General features: G+C 41.4%; 1 protein-coding gene across 2 annotated transcripts; it reads right to left on the minus strand.

Moving 5' to 3' along the window:
- Nucleotides 1-3,885: 3,885 nt before the first annotated feature.
- Nucleotides 3,886-16,602, minus strand: CHRNA6 (cholinergic receptor nicotinic alpha 6 subunit). Of its 2 annotated transcripts, XM_077151835.1 has the most exons (6): nt 16,524-16,602; nt 14,633-14,772; nt 8,481-8,525; nt 7,561-7,670; nt 6,486-7,464; nt 3,886-5,015 (listed from the first exon to the last, which is right to left on the minus strand). In XM_077151835.1, the coding sequence occupies exons 1-6, from the start codon at nt 16,600-16,602 to the stop codon at nt 4,884-4,886; spliced, it is 1,485 nt and encodes a 494-aa protein (XP_077007950.1). In that variant the 3' UTR covers nt 3,886-4,883. The 2 variants fall into 2 exon arrangements, with proteins under 2 accessions (XP_077007950.1, XP_077007952.1); XM_077151837.1 differs by lacking the exon at nt 8,481-8,525.
- Between the last annotated feature and the right edge of the window lie 6,316 nt (nt 16,603-22,918).

The following is a 22,918-nucleotide window of genomic DNA, read 5'->3' on the forward strand; positions in this document are numbered from 1 at the left end:
TTCTTAATTTAATTGCCACATCTTAAAAGTAGGAGGTTTTTTGGTTGGTTTGTTTGTTTTTTTGCATAGGTGGGCTCTGGGAATCAAACCCGGGTTTCCAGCACAGGAGGCGAGAATTCTGCCACTGAGCCACCGTTAGCCACCCTAAAACTAGGAGATTTTGTATTTTTTAAAAAATTGGATATTCAGTTTCTCTTGAAAAATCAGAAGATCAAGCACATTGACCCACAGTCCATTATTAATGACGATGGGGTAGAGCTAGTGAGGGGCAAACGGACCTTAGATGGGGCACACCACTCCAGTTTGGCTCCTTTTAAATCCTGAGTGATAGCCTACCTTTGGCTCCTCCCTTTGCAGTTCAGCACCTGTTAAATGTCAAAAGCTTTTCTTTTCTACCCAGTTTCTGTTGGCTCTGCCAAGGGAAGTGTGAACTGGTAGAGAGTCAAAGAGAGGAAACCCCTGGATGCTTCCACTCTGGCCTGTGGCTTGTCTTCCCCAAATGTCTGATATTCAACAGTTTATTACCTCGCTGATTGAGTTCCTTCTGAAGACCCATATATAGTCTACCTTAGATATATGCATTCCCCACCCTTGTTAAAATAACTTTGATATTTTTATTTTGCCAAATACCAGTCCTGACCTTCCTAAAATAAGGAAACTTTTGCTGCTCCAACTGCCTAGCCTGGTTTATATTACAAAAGTTTCCTTCCCCTGCTGGCTACTGATAGTTCCTCCAAATCACTCTTCCTACTCTAGGTATTATCCCTTGGTTTTGTTGGAGTGTAAATGTTTCCCAGCCACTAGAACAAATGTCATACAAGGAGTTGGCTTAAACAACAGGAATTTATTGGCTCATAGTTTTGAGGCTAGAAGTCCAAAACTGAGGCATCAGCAAGGTGATGCTTCCACTCCAAAGACTGTGGCATTCTAGAACTGGGTGCTGGTGATCCTTTGCTCTTGGCTTTTCTGTCCCATGGCATCTTCTCCTTCCTCTTCCAGGTTCCATTGACTTTCGGCTTCTGTCTGCTACCCAAGGCTTCTCCTTCTGCATCTAATTTCCTTTGCTCATAAGGACCTCAGCCATGCTGGATGAAGGCCCACCCCCACTCAGTTTGGGCACAGTTGATCTCGTAAGATCTTTAAAGGTCCTATTTACAAATGGGTTCACATCCACAGAGCCAGGGCTTGGAGCCTGAAGATACTTTTTGTTGGGTAGATTATTCAGTTCCCACCATGAGGTGACTTGAGGGTGGGGAGAGGAAAAGATGTGTTCTCTCAATTGATTTATTATCTTTTCCTATTCCCATCCCACGAGAAACACTGTACTGGAGACAGGAGGATGGTTTCAGAGTCTGGAGATTAGGGCTATAGTGTTGGATTTGTTATTAATTAATTAGCTATGTGATCATGGACAAGTCCCGCCACCTCTTGAGATAAAAGAGTTAGGTGCAATAAGCTATGAGTTCAGCTCTAAAAGTCGCTGATTCTTTAGTTTAGATTCACAAGGTCCTCCAGCACCCCCATCACACAACACACATATACACACACAGATTATTTATGACTAATTCACAATCAACAGAATTTCAAGACAAGTATTCTAAGAGTTGTAAACCTGAATTAGCAAGAGATTCTTTGTTTGGCTCTCTTCATGACCTGGTACAAATTTTCCATCCCTACACCCATTTGTTCTGAACACATACTGTGACTTCCCTTTATTTTTTTTTTCAAATACTTATTTCACTTCTTTTAAATGTGTGTTGTTAGTTTTGTTTACTTGTATGTACAATACCCTCCCTCCCCTGAGGATAAATAAACAGTTTCTGGAAGGCTGAGTTGGAAAGTCTTTATAATCAGGTATAAAACAGTGTTAAGAATCAGGAGGGGGATTCCTTGCCCCCAGCTGGAAGCACTCTCTCCTGTCTTCCTTCTACAGAGTTCTTAAAAGTCTTGTCTTAATATTTTTACTTTGTGTCTTTCACCTACAAAATATATCATAAAAATTATTCAATCTATTTTATTTAGTTCTGGCATATATATATATTTTCCCAGACCATTAAAAACAGTAGCCTTCAGTCCACTGTAAAGGTGTAACCAAGAAATCAGGATTTAAGGGATGATTTTGATTACTGGGTCATTATATACATATTGCTTTTTGCTGTCTGGCATATTGGTGTAGACAGAGGGAAAGACCTGAAATCTCTAAATTGTAATCCAGCTGCCTTGATCTCTGATAATGATTGTAGAGCCTTTATCTTTTGCCCCTGTGAGTATAAAACCCTTCTGACTAACCTTCCTTTGTACCCAGTTATCTAGTTTTTCAACTTTAGAGTCTTAAATCACTGAAGACACCCCCTCATGTTTATTAATGAAGGGTCTTGAGTCAGCCCAGAACTAACCCACTCCAAGTCCAAAATTAGCTTAATAACTGAAACTGGATCTAACCAAAATGGGCCTGCCTGACATGCGCAGTAGCTTGGACTTTAACCTACAAGTCACCTAGAACTCATTGCACCATTTTCTTACATATTTTCTCTAAGCATGTCATCAATCTGCACATGCTCAATAGTTACATCACCTCTACATCATCTGCAGCCACTGTGCTCATTATCCTAGACCCTGCCCATCTTTCTCTCTAATAAAACTATCAGAAGGACTGCAGTTCAGGGAGACAGATTTTGGGCTAACAGACCATTTGCTCTTTTTTACTACACACCTAACAATAAACTCTTCCTCTCTTTGAAACCCTGGTGTCTCAGAAATTGGTTATTGAGCATGTTGGGCAAAAGAATCCACGGCCTTTGTCTGCTAACAAAGATAGGAAGATAAAATATAGGTACTACAATCACAAATATGAGAGGGTGTTGTATAACTAAGAACTTTAATAAAGAACTTGGCTAGCCTTTGTCCCCAGTTCTTGGGAGAGACCCTCTAAATCCTTGGAATTAGACAGGAGGGGCTTTGCTATTCCTAGGGCACTGACCTTCCCACCACACCTGATAGTTTATCTGAGGAGGTGACTCTAGGACAGGGAGGGTCACATCAGTAGTCTTGGGGTGGAGACTGGCCACCCCAGAATATCAACCCTGTGATTAGAGGGTAGAGGCTTTGAGCCCTGGGATTTCAGCCTGACTCCAGAGAGGGGAGGAGATGAGAGATTGGGTTCAACCATGTGATGTTGAATCAATCAATCAAGTCTGTGTAATGAAACCTCAATAAAAACTCTGGACATGGAAGCTAGGGTGAGAGGACACCAGAAGCTTCGCATTTGGGGACTTTCCCTGACCTTGCCCTGTGCATCTCTTTATTTGGCCAGCTCTGATTTGTAACAGTGTAATAAAGCTGTTATCGTAAGTATAGCACTTTCTTGAGCTCTGTGAATCATACTCTAGTGAATTATTGAAAATGAGAAACTCCCAAATTTGTAGCCAGTTGGTCAGAAGTGAGGGTGCTGCCTGGGAACCCCTGAACTTCTGACGTGTCTGCAGTGAGAGCCCCGGACCACATCCTTAACCTGTGAAGTTTAGTCTAACTCCAGGTAGTGTCAAAATCACTGCAGAGGGAGTAAAAATACTTTAAAGCAGAGCCATTCCAATTCAAGACCTCTGCCTGCTGTACTCCATAATGCCTTATGCTCCAGAGGAGACAAGGAAGAATTTATGTTGTGATAACAGAAATTATGGTGTATCAGCACAACAGAAATTGTACGATCTTAAAAAGTATACTTCAAGACTAGTAAGAATATTGAGAAATGTTGTTAACATCGTGTTTTGAGACAAAAGCAAAATTAAAATTAAAGGTAAAATTGAAATGTAAAATTATGTATGCGTACTGACAAAGACTAGAAAGAAAGGAAAAGGAGAGCCTGAAATTAGTTCCTGTGTTAGAGTAGATTTATTTCATTTCTGCTTTAAGACTATTATAACAATATTTGTGCAACAAATAAGAGGATACACTAGGGTGGGATAAGGCAGAATTCCCAAGGATTTCCCTCTCAGAAAAGAAAGTGCCCCACCAAGGCCCAAGATTATACTTTCTTACAAAAGAAATAACTTTATTTTCAGTCTCAACTACAATGAACAATTAGAAGCTATTCATGAGAAAAGGCCAGAAGGACACTGTCTCTTGACCCACAACCAAGATTGCTTCAGGTTTGTCTGGACACCTGCCCCCCAGATCCTCCTATTTTGATTGCTCTAGTGGCATTTCCCAAATGATGCCCGGTACTGCAGGACTGTGCATACATGAGTCTTCCTAAAAAACTGCAAGTGCTTGAGGACAGACCCTACTTCAATCCCCTTGTGGTGCTCAGCACAGGTTGGGGGTTACCTAATTAAATCAGGCCTGCGATGATAGACTCCCGCTAGTAATCAGTGTATTAAAAAAATGCTGATGTGTGTGAACTACATCACAGACACGTGCACAGGAGAGCAAGGATGTGACAGTCCACAAGTACCGATAACATCAGCAAGGTCCAAGTCTGAGGTTTACCCACCTCTTGCGTGTGCCGTTGTGTGGATAAGCAGCATAAACGGGAAGCATAACAGAACCCCTGTTAGTGTGGCTTGATGCTAATTACGGGGTTTGCCTGTCATACAGGTCATTCACGTCCCCGGAAGTCCAGCATGTTTAGGCTGGACATGCTCAGCCTGAGGCTGGTGCCAGCTCTTTGCGCTAGCATCATAAAACACCTTCAGGGATGCCGTGTGCTGCAGCCGAAGGCATGCCTGTTCCTAAGCTGCTGGAAAGTTCTCTTTTTCCATCTCGTCATTGGCTACAGTAGATGGGTGACATGGATGGGAAGCTTTATGTCCCTTTCCTTATGGTAGGGAACACAGAACAAATGCAGTATCTGTAAGTTTCTGAAGATAAAAGGAAAATAGAGCTTAAGATTTTCCTGTGTTCCATAGCAGTGGCTGCAGAAATAGCCCTGCGGTTCCAAACACACAAACAATGATGAATATCCAAAGAAATACTCTGTCCACCACCATGGCCACGTATTTCCAGTCATCTTCTACCTGAAATGCAAACAAAAAGTCAAAGCAATATTTTTAAGTCAAAGCCATAGGAAACATGCTCTGCTTCATACATAAACTGCTTCTTTTTCAAACAAGATTTCCCTGGCATTTTAAAAGCAAAGATACCAGTATCATAATGGTTAGCTGCTGCCCCCCTACATAGGACATGTAAGAAATGTTATGTCTGATGAGGACTCGATCTATGCATTTGCTCCATTACTGTTTCATGAAACTGGCCACAGAGTGTGCAGAAAACCTAAATAATCCATGATTCCATGGTTCAAAAGAGACCTTTCCTAACTGCAAGAAATAGTTGCTCAGGTAGCTCAACTCTTATCATTTGCATGTCTAGATATTCTGGTCCCTTGGCGAGTCTGGGAAATGGATTTGTAACTGGGGCATAGAAGGTGGGGAAAGGGTGTTAGAACGCAGATATGATCTAGGGCAGCCTTATCAGGAACAGACAGCCCTCGAGTACTCCAATTTGATGCTGGGTGGGAAGAACTCGTAGCATTTCTTCTGCCCTTGTAGTTCCTGACTTCCAACCTTCTTGCTAAAATCTTAGCAATTATGTCTTGAGAGCCCTATCTGGTGGTGCTTAAATCAATAGTGACTCCCTTCTAGATTTTATGAAGATGTCACCATGAAGATGAGTTTTGCTGGACTTTCTTGTCCTGTGATGCATCTACCTGTCCCATTTGTGGGACAGATATCTATGGCATCTTCCTCTGCACCAACAGGGTGGACTTTAGGTCTCACAGTATCCCTTCACTAGGAGATATGGGTGCCGGGAGCTGCAGTCTGAGGTCAAAGCCAGATACCCAGCATGAATTTTCAGATGCATTCAGCTACTGGTCCTTATGGTATGCAAACTAGCCATGATTTTCTTGAGCTCTCTCTTGGTGGGGTAGATGATGGTCCATGCTGCTATAGTTAGACTCTAGGAAGTAAGCAAAGAAAATGGTACTGAGAAATAATACTAAAAATATCACTGGGTCTCATTCAATCCCTCTCATTGAGGTGGGTTAGGGATTGTCGCTGCCAGAAGTCTCACTTCCACCTACCTACAGCCCTCAGACTGCAGCTGCTCTGCAGTCATTTCTCTTTCCCCTCTGGAAACAGCTTTTCTCTTTTCATCCTTTGTCTGCCAGTTTCTTTGTGCATTGGCTCTTAGTTTCATTAACCAAGGATTCCCTTAATGTTTATTTTAACCAGCTATCACTCCAGTTAAATTTTCTGAAGGTAGAGATTTCCCCTGGTGCTACACATCTTGCTTACCCTACCTAACACCTAAGTGTGAGCCTGTTGTCCACACATAGCTGCATAATAAACAGAACTAGATCTCGGAGCAACATTACCTGACTGCCAATTGTAAACAGAGCTCATACTTAAGAACTGGCCATGTCTACCAAGTGCTTGTAGGCCTCCTAAAGTTGAAAAGTAGGCAGGCTAAAGGAGACATGCGGTTACCTCTTTTGTTTCGTTTTGGTTCTTCATGTTATCTGCTATGAATTGAACACTATTAATCACATCTTCAACTTCAGGTGAGTTCTCCAAATTTTTGGTCATCCATTGTGAGGGCTGATGACTTAATCTTCTCTTGCTGATAGCGAGATCACTTGATTTATTACAGTGACAACATTCTTTAAGAAGCTTAGGCTCTCCATGTTTAGCAAATTTGACTTTGGCAGGCTTACTGGAAATGCCTTTGGGGTTTCCATCCGAACATGTCTTCTTCTTCTTGTCCAGAGGCCTCCTCATCATTAGGATCTGGGGTAACAACTGGAGGAAAACTGTCTTCACCCACTCGGGCATGGTATGTGTTGCTGGAGTGCGATAGTGTATGTTCAGCACAAAGACAGTCACCACAATGGACAAGGTGACAAAGATCATGGTGAATAGCAGGTACTCACCCACCAGTGGGATCACGAGAGATGTGGATGGGATGGTTTCTGTGATTACCAGCAAAAACACAGTCAAGGAAAGCAGAACGGAAATGCAAAGTGTTACTTTTTCACCACAGTCAGAAGGAAGATAAAAGACCAGAACAGTCAGAAATGAAATAAAGAGGCAGGGGATAATAAGATTAATGGTATAAAACATTGGTAGTCTTCTAATGTAAAACGAATAGGTTATATCTGTATATATCTCTTCACAACAGTTGTATTTTATGTCATGCTTATAGCCAGAGGCATCCACAATTTCCCATTCACTGTTTTCCCAAAAATCATTCATATCCACTTTAGATCCAATGATTAGAAGATCGACTTCAGCTTTGTCATATGTCCAGGAACCAAATTTCAGGGAACAATTTTGATGATCAAAAGGGAAAAAAGTGATATCCATAGGACAGGAACTCTTAAAGATAGCTGGGGGGGTCCAGGTAATCATGCCATCGTACTTAAGAAGAGCTTTTGTCTTGCCTTCAGCTTGGAAATCGCCAACTGCACTGCAAAGTAAATCAGACACGATTAGCAACATCCCCTTTGTGCTGGGTCAGCATGCATCAAAGGCAACTTTGGAAAGAGACGACAAGCGTCCATACTTGTTGTAGAGCACAATGTCAGGCTTCCAAATCTTATCTGCGGGAACACGAACAGTCTCAATGCCATCATAGTCCATTGGATCCCAGCGCAATTTATAGTCATTCCAAATCTAAAGGAAATAGCATTTACTTTTAAAAGCTCATTTCTTCCAATATGAATTCTATATGTTTCAATAGGTTATTTCTAAAAAAAAAATAAACCCTAATGTTATTTACACTTGGTGGAGATTGAATGAGTTTTCAAGAGCACATGGCTTTGTATCAAAAGTTGTCAGATAAAGTCCTTGGGGTGATTTGGTAAATATTTAATTAGCTAATTATCTATTTATTATTAATTAGCTAGCCAAGGTTACAGATTCAAGTTCCATGTTCCATGGATTATACTCAAACTGCAGTAGCAATCCATTTCTAATATTAAAATAATAGTTCATTTTAATGATGGTGAGTTTGCTACAAAATCTGGGTAAAAGATTAAGACAGAAAGGAAGAGATGGCATGACTGAAAAAAAGAACAGCTGGTGGCAATCTAACCAATCTGACTATGAGTACATGCTCATAAACTCAGCTACTGACTTTGCTAGACCTGGTGCAGCAGGGATCAAAGAATGGGCAAGCATCAGACACTGGTGCTTAAGTTACAGATTAAAAATAGGAGACTTGAAAGCAGAAACCAGAAACAACAGAAATTTCTCTGTCAAAGAGACCTTGTCACTACATTTCTGCACCTGTGAATCTTGCATCAAGCCTGCTATTACCAGAGCTGAACTTCAAGCTTTGGTGATAATGAGCTGGATAATATCTTATACTCTATCACAAACTGGAGATGGAAAGAGGGAAAGCTAGTGAATTTCACCCATTAGAAGTTATGAAGCTGTGGGTAACACTGTTCAAAGAGAGGGGCATGTGCTATAGACACATACATGACGCAGCCACAAATTGGTTTCCATGATCTGGTTTACTTCATCCTGGGGAGAAAAAAAATAGTATTTTTAGCCTCAAATGCACTTAGTAATACCAGTGGGTCTTAGCACAAGAATGACAGCTCAAAAGAGCCAAATCTGAATTATTCATGCTAATGGAAGAAAGCAAGAAGAATGAAAAGACAATATATGAGGAGCATCTAGAATGCACTAAAACATGAGATTTCTACATCTGGTCCCAATCCTGTTGATCAAAAGGGAAAATGACTTCAAGACCGTCTTTGATAGGTGAGTTGTCTCACCTTTTCTGGGAAGGCTTTCCTGATCACCTGAGTCCATAAAGGTTTCTGATTCCAAGAAAGGAAAGAAAGAACAGAAAAGAGTGGAAAAAAAGGAGAGAGGAAGGAGGGGAACTATTGAGATGGCTATAGGTATCTGAACTTGGTTCACTGTCCTTGCTGTCTTCTTCCCAACTCCCTAAAAACTTCCCTTTTTCAGTATGCATCAGAACTCACTAGGCTCTGAGTCCCTGAACTCATATGACCCAGGATCCCATCTTAAAATGAGAGCCTCAGCTCATGATGAAACTCTACAGCTAGAATTTGCCACTCAGCCCACACTGCATCCCTTACTTCCACCCAACAGACCTCTGATTGCTTCATTCACAATTATTGAGTACCTACTATGTGCTATAAATACTGGTGATAAAGCAATAAACAGGACAGAAAAAGTTCCTGTCTTCATGGGTCTTAGATGTTAGCTGATGATATAAAAAAATTAATAATAGATATATAATACAGTGTTAGATGGTGATAAGTCCTATGAAGAAAAATAGAAGGATAGAGTGGTATATATGTGTAGGCTACACACACACACACACACACACACACACACACACACACACATCTGTTTTAGATAGGATGATCAAAGTCGGTTTCTCCTAGGAGGTGATATATAAGCAAATACCTAAATGACCTGAAGAGAGTCATGGGGCTTTCTGGAGGAAGAATATTCCAGACTGATATCCCAAATATAGGGAAATCTCAGGCAGCTACTGCCTTCCAGTAGGAGAGCTACTGGAGATACACTCAGAAATTCAGCCCCAGACTCTGCAGCCTTACAACAGAACAGATTGGAGCTGTTGATAGGTACTCAGGGGCCATCAGTGAGTTCCCAAACCTATTCAGCCAACCTTGCTTCCCAAGATACAAAAGCACATTCCAGAGTAAAGCAGCTCAACTGTGGCAGAGGGGGGTTGGCCAGGGCTCAGAATCCAGACTGTCCTGGCTTCCCAAGCCTCTTTAAAGTCCTCCACCTCCCTCACCCCATTCTCACTGGGCTTCTAGAAAACTCATAAGCCAACTGGAGACCATGCCAAACGTCCTACTTCAAATGGGTTTGTGTCAACATATGGTAAGATCCAGGGTTTATAAGAGATCAGCAAAAAGAGTTACATTCATGTCTTTCCATTTGGCAAGTGAAGAAAATTGGGCTGCACTTGCCCACTGGCCCACGCCTCAGGTTGGCTCCTTATGGTCATGAGAGGATCACCTTGTTTTAGCAGAGGCCATGCCAATAACTCCACCAGCTCTCACTTCAAAATGCACTGGCTCTGTGGCTCAATTCCAAGAAAGCCTCAGAGGTAGTTGGCATAAGCCCCTGATCATCCAAAACCTGCATCCTCTCTGGACTAGTATGCTGTGTTCAGAGAATAAAAATCTTTTGGCAACACCTTCCTGACAATATCCTTGTCTCCTCACCCACATTTCCACAGGCTGATGAGCCTCTATGTGGTGAAGGTCCGTGGTGGGTGAACCTGCTCTGTGATGATCTGGACACCCTCAGGGGTGTTCAATTTCCAGAACAGATCCATGGCTGTGGGCACTAGTAGAAGAACCACAATAGCATCCTGCATTCCTGGGACCATTATCCTGTGCCTAATTCTTGGGGAAAAAAAATGTTAGTTGACTCCAAAACGGCATTAAATTGAGTTATGATTTCAAATCAATTAGTTTCTGGCACAGCACAACAGATTTGGAGAATCATATCAGAAAGGCCAGGTGGGCTGAATTATACAAGCGTTTTTGGTTTATCATTTTAGATAATGACAGGCCATCAAAAATATTGGGCAGGGGCTTTTCCCTGGATCATTGGGCTGGTGGGGTGGGGTGGGTAATGGTGGCAGTGGACATGATGCTCCTACACTGGAACATTGCCCACCCAGAAAACTTCATGGCCAAATCATTCTACATGGGCAGCAAACAGACACCTCAAAGTAGAACTCTGCAGCTCTAAAGCCATCCTGGGGGTTCAAACCCAGAGGCCTTCTAGAAGACAGTGGCAGTTGTGCATCTTGGCTGTGCTCCATCACACAGCCATCCTCATAACTCACCATGGCTAAGTGAAGATGATGAATATTGTTCACAAGGACCTCTAGTGACCCCCACATGAGAACCAGTAGCCTCCAATGGGCCAACACTGGGGATATCTATGCCTAAGCTAAATACCGATTTGAGGAACCTAAAGATCATTGCAGCCCTTCCTGGGTTCCCAAAGGCCTTATGGATTTAGCTACCCCGTATTTCACTTCCGACCTAACTTCGTGGTGTATATCTAACACAAATTTGGTAGTTGCAAATATCTTCATGAAGATGTACATGGCTACTTCAAACCAGGCCTTCGTTCAGACTGCTCACTAAAACATGTCTTCTGCATCCATGGATGTTCACCTGATCTCCAACTTTACCATCTTATGGTAAAGATTGCTAGTTGGCCATCCAATATTTATTTTCCCACTTTCCTGGGTGATAGTGTCTCTAGCTAAATTAAAACGATATTTCCTGAGACTTCTGGTCTGGACAAGGTTACCCCAACTATATGCTTTTATACAAGAAACTCACGTCAAATGAATTGACACATAGGTAAGTTGAAAGTAAAAGGATGGAAAAAGTTGTACCATGCAAGCACTAAAAAGCAGGCCCATACAATGGAATATTATTCAGAAATAAAAGGAAATGAAGTACTGATACATGCTGCAACATGGATGAACCTCAAAAAACATTCTGCTAAAATATTTATCCCAGAGAAGTGAATCCTTCTGTTCACACAAAAACAAGGACATGAATGCTCACAGAAGCTTTCCTCATAATAGCCCCAAACTGGAATCAGCCCAGATGTCCTTCAATAAACTGTGCTACATAAAAACCACAGAAGACTACTCAGCAACAAAAAGGAAGGAACTATTGATACATGCAACAACTTGGATAACTTTTCAGGGACTTATGAGTGAGAGTGGGTGGAATTCCCAAAAGGTTACATACTTTGATTCTATTTATATAATATTCTTGAAATGACAAAATTTTAGAAATGGAGGACAGAGTGGTGGTTGCCATTGGGGAAACTGGGCAAAGTGTAAAAGGAATCTTCCTCTACTATTTCTTACGGATGCAAGTGAATCTACAAGTATCTCAATAATTATATCAATTTTTAAAACTACATTGTCCAGTATCCCTTACAGATATAGTTAGCCAGTGAGATAGAAAGCAGAAACTGTCAGCAAACTTAGAGAATCAGAGCTGGCTGACATGTACCCTTTTGGTTCTTTTTTTTTTTAGGTGTATGGTCCAGGAATCAAACCTGGGTCTTCCACGTGGAAGGCGGGCATTCTAACCACTGAACTACCCGTGCATCCACCCCTTTGGTTCTTAACTCCCTTCTTCCTGCTTCTTGCCAAGAATGTGAATGTGATGGCTGGAAATACAGAAGTTATATTGGAGCATGAGGCAACAATGAAGCAAGTGAGGTAAGAAGCCACATGCTAAAGATGGAACCATGGTTATTGACATCACATCTGGTTTATGCTTTTAGCATTATGGTCCATGTGAGTGACCTCCCCTGGAATCGTGCAGTGCATAATTTGTTTGATTTAAGCTATACTTTAAAAATTCTATCATTAGCAGCAAAATGCAATTTCTAGCTGATACAGGTCCTAAGTCTGTCTCCAGATGTTGTCAAAATCTGCATTCAGCAGTCCACCACCCACCCAGTAAGGCATATTAACCAAAGATTGGAAATGATGCTTTACAGTGAGCTGGCCCTCAATGACTTCAGGTGAAACTCAGTTCAGCTCTCCATTCACAACAAGCCAATCCATAGCAAGTACAGCTTCTAGCACAGCCCAGAAAACCAGTACTGAGCTATTAGGGGCAGGAAAAGGATCAGAATAGGTTCTAAATAAATATTTATTAAAGGAACAAGTCTAGGTGAGAGAAAACATCTGGCTTTATAGATTTATTTTTACTTCTCTCCTGGGCCAGAAGCTGGAGGATCACAAGCCGAGGCCCTGAAGTTGTGGTGGTCACCCATCAGGTGCCTTCCAACTCCAGTTGGCCCCTTGTTGGAGTTTGGCCTGTGATTCAACGTTCCAGCTCTGATAGATCCATGGAGCTCTCCATGATAGCCAGCCCCGGTGAGCCAGGGTAAGGAACCAACACATCCCATAAGAAAAGCTAAACTCAGAGCAGGGTCAGCTGAGTCCACTGGGGAGCATGGACTTGAGAAACATGGTGGACTCCAACTTCACATCTGTGAGGAAGGTCTTTCCCCAAGGATACCTAGAGAAGCCACCACGGCTTCACCCATGGACAAGGCCTGGGAGGAAGGAGAGAGCCTATCAAGCTCCTTTCCTCTTGATAGGCTGAGGGTGCTAAGGACATGATGAAAGGGGTCCCCTCCTTCTATACACTGTTGTCTCAGGCACTCTCCCTAATGCCCTCTCAGTCGATGCTTCAGACTTTCCTTACTTCCTGAGCCTGCTTATTCCGGGAATTTGGTCCAGACCTTGAGCTTCAGGCCAGTCCTGGTCCCTCCCATGCCCAGCCCTGGGGCCCAGAACCCTGCTCTGCACCAGAACACCAGGCCCGCCGTCCCCTTGCTCAGCAACTAGGAAGTGAAGATTACACGAAAGGAAGAAGTCTAGTCCTGATTGCCTTGAACACAGTAGCAAAAAAATTAAAATAAGATCTCTAAATCCCCATCCTATGTAGCTTTTCAGGGCTGGATGGAACCATTTATGGGAGAAAGTGAATTTCTGCTTTCTTACATAACACAGTAGACTTACAAAACAATTCTTTTTCTATGGACTAAAAGGAGCATAAGCTTTGGAGCTGCACCAGCCTGGGTTTAAGTCCCAGTTCCACCCTCTTTCTTTTTTTTTTTTTTTATAGCTCCCATTTTTATTTTCTGAAGTGTTTTTAAATTATAAAATGTAACCTATATACAAAGAAAAGAAAGAAAAAGTTTTTTCAAAGTACATGTTAACAAAGAGTTACAGAACAGATTTCAGAGCTTTGTACGAGTTACCAGTTCCACTATTTCAGATTTTTCCTTCTAGTTGCTCCAAAACACTGGAGGCTAAAAGAAATATCAATATAGTGACTCAGCAGTTAAACTCATTTGTTAAATCCTATTTTCTGCTATAACTCCTCCTTCTCCTTTGATCCTTCTCCCAGTCTATAGAGATCTTTGGGCAATGCCCACTCTATTTTTTTATTTTTTATTTTATTTTTATTTTATTTCACATGGGCAGTCACTGAGAATCGAACCCCGGTCCTCTGGCATGGCAGGCAAGCATTCTTGCCTGCTGAGCCACCATGGCCCGCCCTATTTTTGTTATATTTTGATAAGGGATGTCGACAATAAGGATGGTTCACCCTCTCTTTTCTTAATCACATGAACTTGGGAAAGTTACCTGACTGAGCTTCCATTTCCTCAGTTGTAAAATGCAGATAAGGATAGCACTAAGTATAACCACAGTATCTGGTGCAGAGGAGATGCACAATAAAGTTAGCTCCTTTCATATTCTACCCCCAACTTCACCTCACTTCTTTGCTTTATAGACTGGTTCTGAAAGAGGTTCCATTAAAATGCTGCCTAAATGTGCACAGTTGCAGCAATACTGGGGAAAGTATCCGTCTCCCAAGGGGACTGCTTAGAAGGATCCGTCATTCATGTCACTATTTGTTTGTTTGTCTGCATTTTTAAAATTCCTTTATTCATCACACGCAAAAAAGTGCAACAATATCTGGGATTACTCTGATCCCTCGGATTCCAGGATTCCTTGCAGATACACCTTGTGAGGAAATAGCACTTACCACGTTGGCCAGCTGCGTGATGGCCACTTCAAAATGCACCGTGACAGGATCAGAAACATTTTCCACCGGCCTGATGAACTGGTTATAATGAGAAAAGAGTTTGTGAAAGAGTCTCTCCTCAGATGCACAGCCTGCACAGCCTGCATTGGTCAAACAGAGGGAAGAGTTAGAGAAGCAGAGAGGATATAGGCACATGAGGCTTCAATCACAGGGGTCATCGGGGAATGGGGACATCCAGCCAACTGAGCATCCCATCCCCTGTGCTATCTGTCACTTCCAACAGTGCCCGCTTCACTCTCATCGCTGCTCCTCGACCTGTCACCCAAGGGAGTCCCCTCACTTCTTTGAGCCTCCACCTTTAAATTAGAGATCATAACAATGCCTACAGCTCAGGACAAGTGTGATGAGCAAATAAAAATAATGATAGCATTTTGTAAAAGTGTTTCTAAGTCTAAAGTACCACAAATGTAAAGGGATAGAAATAAGATCTGGTGTTTTTGCTTTTGTCACTGAATGTAGCTCATAAGAACGCTGAGCAGACTAGGAGCCTTTCAGTCATTATGGGAAAGTTCTGCCCTTTCTTGATTCAACTGACCCCTGTTTTAAAACCAGCAAGGGGCTGAGCTGGAGAACCTTCACAAAGCAAACTGAAATGGCCAATAATTTCATTAGGGTACTAACAAGACATATTCCTTTTTAAAATCAAATTGGAAATTCAATTATTTTGTAGATTTGTGAGAATGCAAGGTTTTCATGCAAGTTTATTCAGAACACTTTTAAAAGAAATCAAAATTGGTTCTTAAATGACAGCATTTCCATCAATTAAATAATAGACAATAGTTCAGTGCCTGTCACTGTATTTTTTCAATTATGCATTTAAAGTAAGTTACTTACCCTCAATTGACAAACATCATTGTCATCAATACCCCCTCTACATTTTCCCTTATAGAATTAAAATTTGACACCTGATATATTATTCCAAAAGTTTCCCAAATTGATTTATACCTTCATTTAAAAAAAAAAAAATGAAAAGGGATTGAAAAGCTCACCAGGAAAAAAGAATGAAAGGAAAGCTGTTATAGTACTAAATAAAATAGTTGCTTTGATAAATACTTTTGGAAACACTGGGACTTCAGCAAGAAAGACATTTTTAAAATGTAAAATATCATTCTTGCCATCATAATTGATAATGATAAAAATACTTCTACATAAAAGAGACGGGATAAAAAGTGCTCCCCATGACCCACTGCGCCTCCTGTTTGAAACATTTTAGAAAACCCTTTTAAAAGTCTTGAAGAGTGAGTCCTTTGTCACCCTAACAGCACACGGAAATGTGGTTTTGTTCAGCAGAGCCAGAATTGGCCCATTTCTAAGGCTTAACTTGACAAATGAATGCTCTTATTCTTAAGACACATTTCAGCATAGTAATATGACATTTGCCCCCCAAAACAGGGGATTACCTACAAAACAGAAGTGTTTATAGATTGAATAATAGCATCAGATAACAAAGAAATCACAGTTTTCAAAAAATATTAACTACAACTAAAAATTAGTGAGTTGAGTACATTCACAGCAGAGATGAGTAGAAAGCAGCATTCTTATTATCACCACTTCAGTTGGAAACAGAAAGTAACATAGTAAAATATATTTTATGTTTCATTTTCTCTTTCCCACCCTCAATCATCTCATATCTTAAATCTAACAAAACAAAACAAAGCAAAGAAACGCATTTCTTAGCAGGTGTAACAATGATAGTTCCTACGCAGACACTTAACATATTTATCCACAGAATATTTCATATCTGCTCATTTCAAACACAACAACTGGAAAAGTAAAAACATGCAACTGAAAAAAAAAAGGGAGTATGAGATAAAGCAGAAATAAAACCTACCTTTAAAGAAATACATAAACACACACAACCTGAGACACAAAGCAAAGGGAAGCAATCCCTGACCCTTGCTGGCCAGCATGACTAAAACACACTGAATTCTCCTCTAGGCAAAGGATTGTGGAAAACAAAGAGCTAGCAGACAGCTAAGCGCATCAGACCTTTACATCATCGGAGTCCCCTCTGCAATCCATGTATGTCTTCTGTGAAATAAAAACATTCACAAAACATACACAGTTGTTCCCCGTAGCAGAGACTGAGGCAGACATAAAGGGGAAATTTTTTAAAAAAGGACTCAATCTGATGTCAGATGAGTCATGACATTTTCTGTCATCCTGGATCTCTTTGCGTGCAAGAACAGTGGAGAACAGCAGTGAGGGAACGCGAGGCAGGCAGGAGCCAGGGAGGATGGAAAACGTAATAACGTGGTAAGTCTTTCCTCGGCACAGTCTCAACCATAATCCTTAGGAGAATAAACTGACACTTACAGAGCTCCAACTATAGGTAAGGCATATGCTAGGACCCAAAGATGAATTTATCCAGGTTTAAGCAGAAAATCCTCATTATTAGAGGATTTTCTCAAATATGAGTCCGCATTCCTGTTTTTGCAGGCATGGTTTAGAGAGAACAGAATTTATTTGCTTTTTGATAACTGCAGGTCTTGTCTTTCTGAGGGTCAATGATCACCACCCAATATCGGAGATCAGAGGGAGATTGCAGAGGACTGGATGGGAACTCAGATTACCACCTGTATGTTTTTAATGTTTATTTGAACATCCTTGTCATCGGTTGATTTTCACTTAATTTTTTTCTTTCCTCTTTAAGTTTAGTGCCAATAGGATTCTGATTACTTGGGCCTTCTAATAAAATTTGGATGCTGGTTAAAGAGAGAATTGGACCCCAAATTCTCTCTTGGACTCACACATGATCTCTGAGGGCCTCTCATTAGAGCATTCTATGATGTCACCACAAATAAAGTACAATTAGCAAATGTGCATAGTTCAGACAAATCACTTGCCTTAAAATCCTTAGGCTCACATAGCTTGAGAGAATGAAAGAGGAACTACAATGTATTTAGACCCATCCTTAGGCCAGGCACTGGGGTGGGTGCCTTAGCTATGCCATCCCAAGATGGGACTCAAGGTCTCTCCCTGGCAGATGGACATTTGCCCTTTGCAGCAACATCCTGTGGCATTTGAAGAAAACCTAGGGTGATATAAAGAAAAGAGGTCCGAACAACACTGAAATCCACGACGGATAAAATGCTACCACACAGCACACTTTTTAGTTTTTAAAGTAAAAACCCAAAGCGAATTTCCTGTTCCCCAAAGCACTGACACCCTCAACCATTTCCCTTGCTCAGGTTCACACTGGTATGTTAGTGAGACTTTCTAAGAGAGAAACTTTGCTGTCTTTCAAGAAAACTGTCGTGTCACATCTTTGTTTTATCCCTCACCTGCCCATCCTTCTCTGAGCCCACCGCCTGCCGGCTCACAGGAGCAGAGCTGAGAAGGGTCCCTGCAGAGGCACCCGCAGCCAACCTCTGCTTTGGGCCAAGGGCTCACTAAGCTTGTTCCTCTGCGCCAAGGGTGGGGAGAGGGAGGAGGCAGATCCTCGAGGAAGGGGTTAGCAGTACAGCATCCAGAAAGGAGCAGAAGCCTAGAGAATAGCGTGGATGTAGGAGTCAGGATTCTGGCCCTGACATCTCCCTCATCTTTGTCTGCAAAAAAAAATCTGGGCAATCAGAAGGATTAAACTCAGTGCATAAATCATTTCAGCTCTCCCTACACAATTTTACATGTGATTTCCACTTACTTTTTTTTTTTTAACCACTACAACTACTTGACACAATTAAGCGACTCTTGGAGGCTGAACTTTGTAGGAAGGAAATATTTTTTAAATACTTATAAAAGAAGTTCTTCTTCCCATTCAAAGAAAGCATTTAAATGATGTCCGCACCATCAGAAAAATACCTAAGGGTTTTATAATTGAATTATGGATTTATAGCCTGCTTCAAACATTTTTGGAAATTGCTGAGATGGAAGTTATAAACAAACACAGCCCCTCAAAATACAAGCATGGTTTCAAAAAAAAATTTTTTTTTAATTCAAGAAACAAAAGAATTAAGGATGTTTTATCTTTTCCTGATGTTACTAGATACTGCTTATGTTTGTATTCTAGTAGTTAGGTTTTGTTCAGTCATATTATTGAAGCAGACAAAAGTTCAGTGTTGCCTATGGTTTAATGAAACGAAAAGGATGAAGAGAGGTAAGGGAAATTCTTGTAGCTCTGAGCAGGGAGAGGTGGAGAGGACAGCAGAGAGTAACTGCAGCTGGTTTCATAATTTTTGCCTGATTCTTTCACCAGTCACTTTATACTCTCCCTTTTAAAAATAACACATGCTAAAAAGCTAATGCATTAGGAAACTGGTAGGCTTCACAGAGAATAACTGTTAGGTTTCTTTTTTGTTTTTATCCATAGAGGCTACCTTCAATTTGGAAGTTTTCTGAAGAAAAAGAAATAACTGTTTAATATGAAACTTTAAAAAAATATATATTTTCATTGACAAATCTTCACAAACATACAGCCCATACATGGTATACAATCAATGGTTCACAATATCATGACATAGTTGTGTATCTTCACCATAATCTAATAAGAAACTTTTAATATTAAAATTATTTTAAACTTTCCCCCCCAATAAGTCAAATTAAATCCATTGGCTCATTTTGCTCCCAAAATAAGGGAGACTACTTGACACGGTTATATAAAATCAGTTATTATGTTCTTGTTTGAAGTTTGGGAGTTTTTGGAATAGAAACTGCACGAATGAACATTTTGTTGACCTTTCTCCAACTGTCAGTTCTCTTTAAACTCAAAATGAAAAGATTGTTTCTTTTTCCCTAAAGAATTATAAAGGAAATAACTCTTAAAACATGTATTATTCATAAATCCACCACTGCAAAAACAGCATCAATAATTTAATGATCCCATATGCTTGGGTATTTTTGTTGTTGTTTTTTTTTAAATAACTGTGTCTTCAACTTTCACATGTTCAGTATCCCCAATCAGTAGCATTTCACACCCACCACACTTGACATTTCCTGTGCAGGAAAAGCAAAACATAAAAGGGAAAATATTAAATGAAATGCTCATTCCAGACCAGAAAGAAACTTTTAATAAGGAGCTAATGATGACAGGTTCAAATTAATCTTCCAAGGCCCGTCTTTAATCTACCTATTTGTTAAGCAAATAAAGTCTGAGAAGCTGAGCTGAGTAAAGTAGTGCAAGGAAGTCAAATCTATGCTGGAAATGTAAGACGTTGAATAATAACTCTTTAGCTCTGTGCGCTTACTATGTGCCATCACCGTGCTGGTCCTTCCCATTTTCTCTTTTTATCCTCACAACCATGTGAAGCATGACACAATGTTGTCAGTGGGTTATTGACACTCAGGTAGCTTAAGTAACTTGCTTAAAGGTCCTTTATAGCTGGTAAATGGCTTAATTAGGATTTAAATCCAGGTCTGTCTGAACCTAAACTAGTGCTTAACCTTAAAAACTATGCCAGAGTGGAGATGCCAGGGTGGTTCCGCGGTAGAATTCCTGCCTGCCACGCTGGAGGCCCGGGTTGGGTTCCCGTGTCAGACTATGCGCCAACCCCACAACCCCCACCCAAACAAAAACAAAAACTATATTTAGATACATGGACACTTTATAAAGTCAACATACTTTTACGGGGTTATTATTGAAGTGAGCCTTGGTTAACCCATCTTCATTATCAGGAACCACGGATCCCCTAGTCCTGCTCCTTCCAAGATGAGATAGGTGAGCATCGTTTGTGAACAGTGAAATGGAGGCCAGACAGAGGGCAAGCCTGTGAGATCGCCCCGCTTAGGGCCCAGGCTGACCTCAGGACAGTCCCCAACCCTGGAGCAGTGGGCAGCGCAGCCACACGGGGGGCTCGGGGGGCTGTGGTTGGGACGCCCCCACCGCCCCCGCCCCTGTAGCCGGCCCGAGGCCACGCAGAGCGCGTGGCGAGCCCTGCAGGTCCCGTGGGTCAGCGCTGCCCAGACCCCGGCGATTCCGTCACTTCCCTCCATCCTTTTTTTTTTTTTAAAGGAAGGAAAGACAGAGAAGGAAGGAAGGATGGAAGAAAGGGAAACATTTTTAAACATTTTCTTGTTTTATTATATTTTGTTTGTTTGTTTGTTTTTTACATGGGCTGGGGCCGGGAATCGAACCGGGGTCCTCCGGCACGGCAGGCAAGCACTCTTGCCCGCTGAGCCACCGCGGCCCGCCCCCCTCCATCCTTTTTCATCGCACTAAACTGGCAGCACTTCTCTCTTGGACCTGCAAGGTCAAGGCAATGTACTTACACCATAAGTCTCCTAAAAAAAAAAAAGAGTCAATTCAAGGTTTACCGTTGTCCTAAACCAGCGGATATGGTAATAAAATCTATTCCTCTACTATAGTCAGCTCTGCGATTGTAAGTGGGATGCAGTTCCCATCTCACAGGACTGCGGTGATGATTTGATTAGAAAATGTATATAATAGTGGCTCAAATGCTCGGGGAGCAATACGCAGTGACTTTCTTCTTCCAGACAGCACGATTTAACATGTACAACAGATTGGGAGCTACTGGGGAGGGTCAGCAGGTGAGGCTGCTTTCATATAGAGGGATACAGATTTCTCGTTCTTTTGAAGAAGAAATACTGAAAAACTGCTCATAAAATGGCACCTGAGCGTTCTCAAAGTTTAGCGGGCGTTAGAAACAATTGGGGCGGGCAGTCAGAAAAGATCAGATTCCCTTTGAAATTCCAATTCAGTAGGTCTAGGGGCCCAGGAAACTGCATTTTTAAGAAGCTTAGAGCCGGCAGCCTCTTTTCCAACCTGCCCGGACCCACAAAGCACCCACCAGCGTTTCAAATCGCCCGTGGTGGGTGGCGGCAGTCGAGACGTCAGGAGCCGCACCTCTCAGGGCTGCGGGGAACAGTCCGTTGAGGGGCTGCATTTGCTGGGCAAACCAAGAAAGCTCAGCTTTCGGGAGCCATGCAAGAAGATCTTGGCGACCTTCCTGATTCCCCTCTGAGGACATTATGGAGCTGGACTGCATCCACTAGTGGGTCCCGGGCTCTGTTTCAGCTAGGAAAGACTTGATTTGGGAAGTCCTCTCCTGCTTGCCTCTCCTAAAGAATATGGACTCCAGGTACCAGCAGCTTGAGTCGAGAAAGGAGCATTAAAAAAACTATAGAAGCGGAAAGTCTGGGGCAAAGACTTGCTGGCTTTAAACCTGGGAGAGGGAAGTGTGTAGACTGGGAAACAGAGGGGACAACCAAATGCCTATAAATGGGGAAACTCCAAAACAACTAACAAGAAAAAGCTTAGACAAAACAGAGGCTCAGAAAGACAGAGAAAACCCTGCACACTGCATTCACCTTGGGGGGACCTTAATAGGAAGGCTGAAGCTCAAGAAAATCCCTGTCTTATCAACTGCTGGTTACAAAAAAAAAAAGAGAGACATCTCAGAGAATAAATCACAGAATTAACATTTTAAAATACTAAAATGCGCTATGTACAACAAAAGAGTACAAGACAAATAAAGATATAAGAAACAATGGCCCATTTACAGGAAGAGGATAAAAATCCAGAAAACACCAATGAAGAAGTCCAGAATGTGGACATACCTAACACAGCCTTTTAAAAAATGATCTTAAAAATGCTCACGGAAATGAAGGAAAATGCAGAGAAAGAACTAAAGGGAAACAACGAATGAGCAATATGAAAATTTTAGTGAAGAGATAGAAATTTTATGAAGGAACCAAACAGAAATACTGGAGTTGAAGACTACAGTAACTAAAGTGAAAAATTCCCAGGAGGATTTAAAGAGCAAATTGGAGCTGGTAGAAGAGAGAATCAGTGAACTCGAAGACAAGACACCTAAAATGAATCAGGCTGAAGAACAGATACTTTTATCAGATACGTGGTTTCCAAATATTTTCTTCCATTGTGTAGTTTGCCATTCTACTTTCATGGTTAAGTCCTTTGAGGCACAAAAGTTTTTAATTTGAGGAGACCCATCTATCTATTTTTTCTTTTGTTGATTGTTCTTTGGGTGTCAAGTCTAAGAAACCATTGCCTTACACAAGGTCCTAAAGATGTTTCCCTATGTTTTCTTTTAGGAGTCTTATAGTACCAGCTCTTATATTTAGGTCTCTGATCCATTTTGAGTTGCTTTTTTTATATGTTGTGAGGTAGTTGTCCTTCTTCTTTTTGCAAATGGAAATCCAGTTTTTCCAGCACCATTTGCATATCCAATATAGGTTTAATATCCAGAATATATAAAGAATCCTTCAACCTAACAACAAAAGGCAACCAACCCAATGTAAAACTGGGCAAAA

This window comes from Tamandua tetradactyla, chromosome 3, assembly GCF_023851605.1.
Source record: "Tamandua tetradactyla isolate mTamTet1 chromosome 3, mTamTet1.pri, whole genome shotgun sequence".
Classification (NCBI taxonomy): Eukaryota; Metazoa; Chordata; class Mammalia; order Pilosa; family Myrmecophagidae; genus Tamandua; species Tamandua tetradactyla.

Coding starts and splice junctions, on each gene's coding strand:
- CHRNA6 (XM_077151835.1), bottom strand. CDS start 16,602: ATGCTGGCCAGCAAGGGTCAGGGATTGCTTCCCTTTGCTTTGTGTCTC. Junction 7,671..8,480: donor CCAATTTGTGGCTGCGTCAT/GTATGTGTCTAT, acceptor TATTTCCTTTAG/ATTTGGAATGACTATAAATT. Junction 7,465..7,560: donor GACATTGTGCTCTACAACAA/GTATGGACGCTT, acceptor TTTACTTTGCAG/TGCAGTTGGCGATTTCCAAG.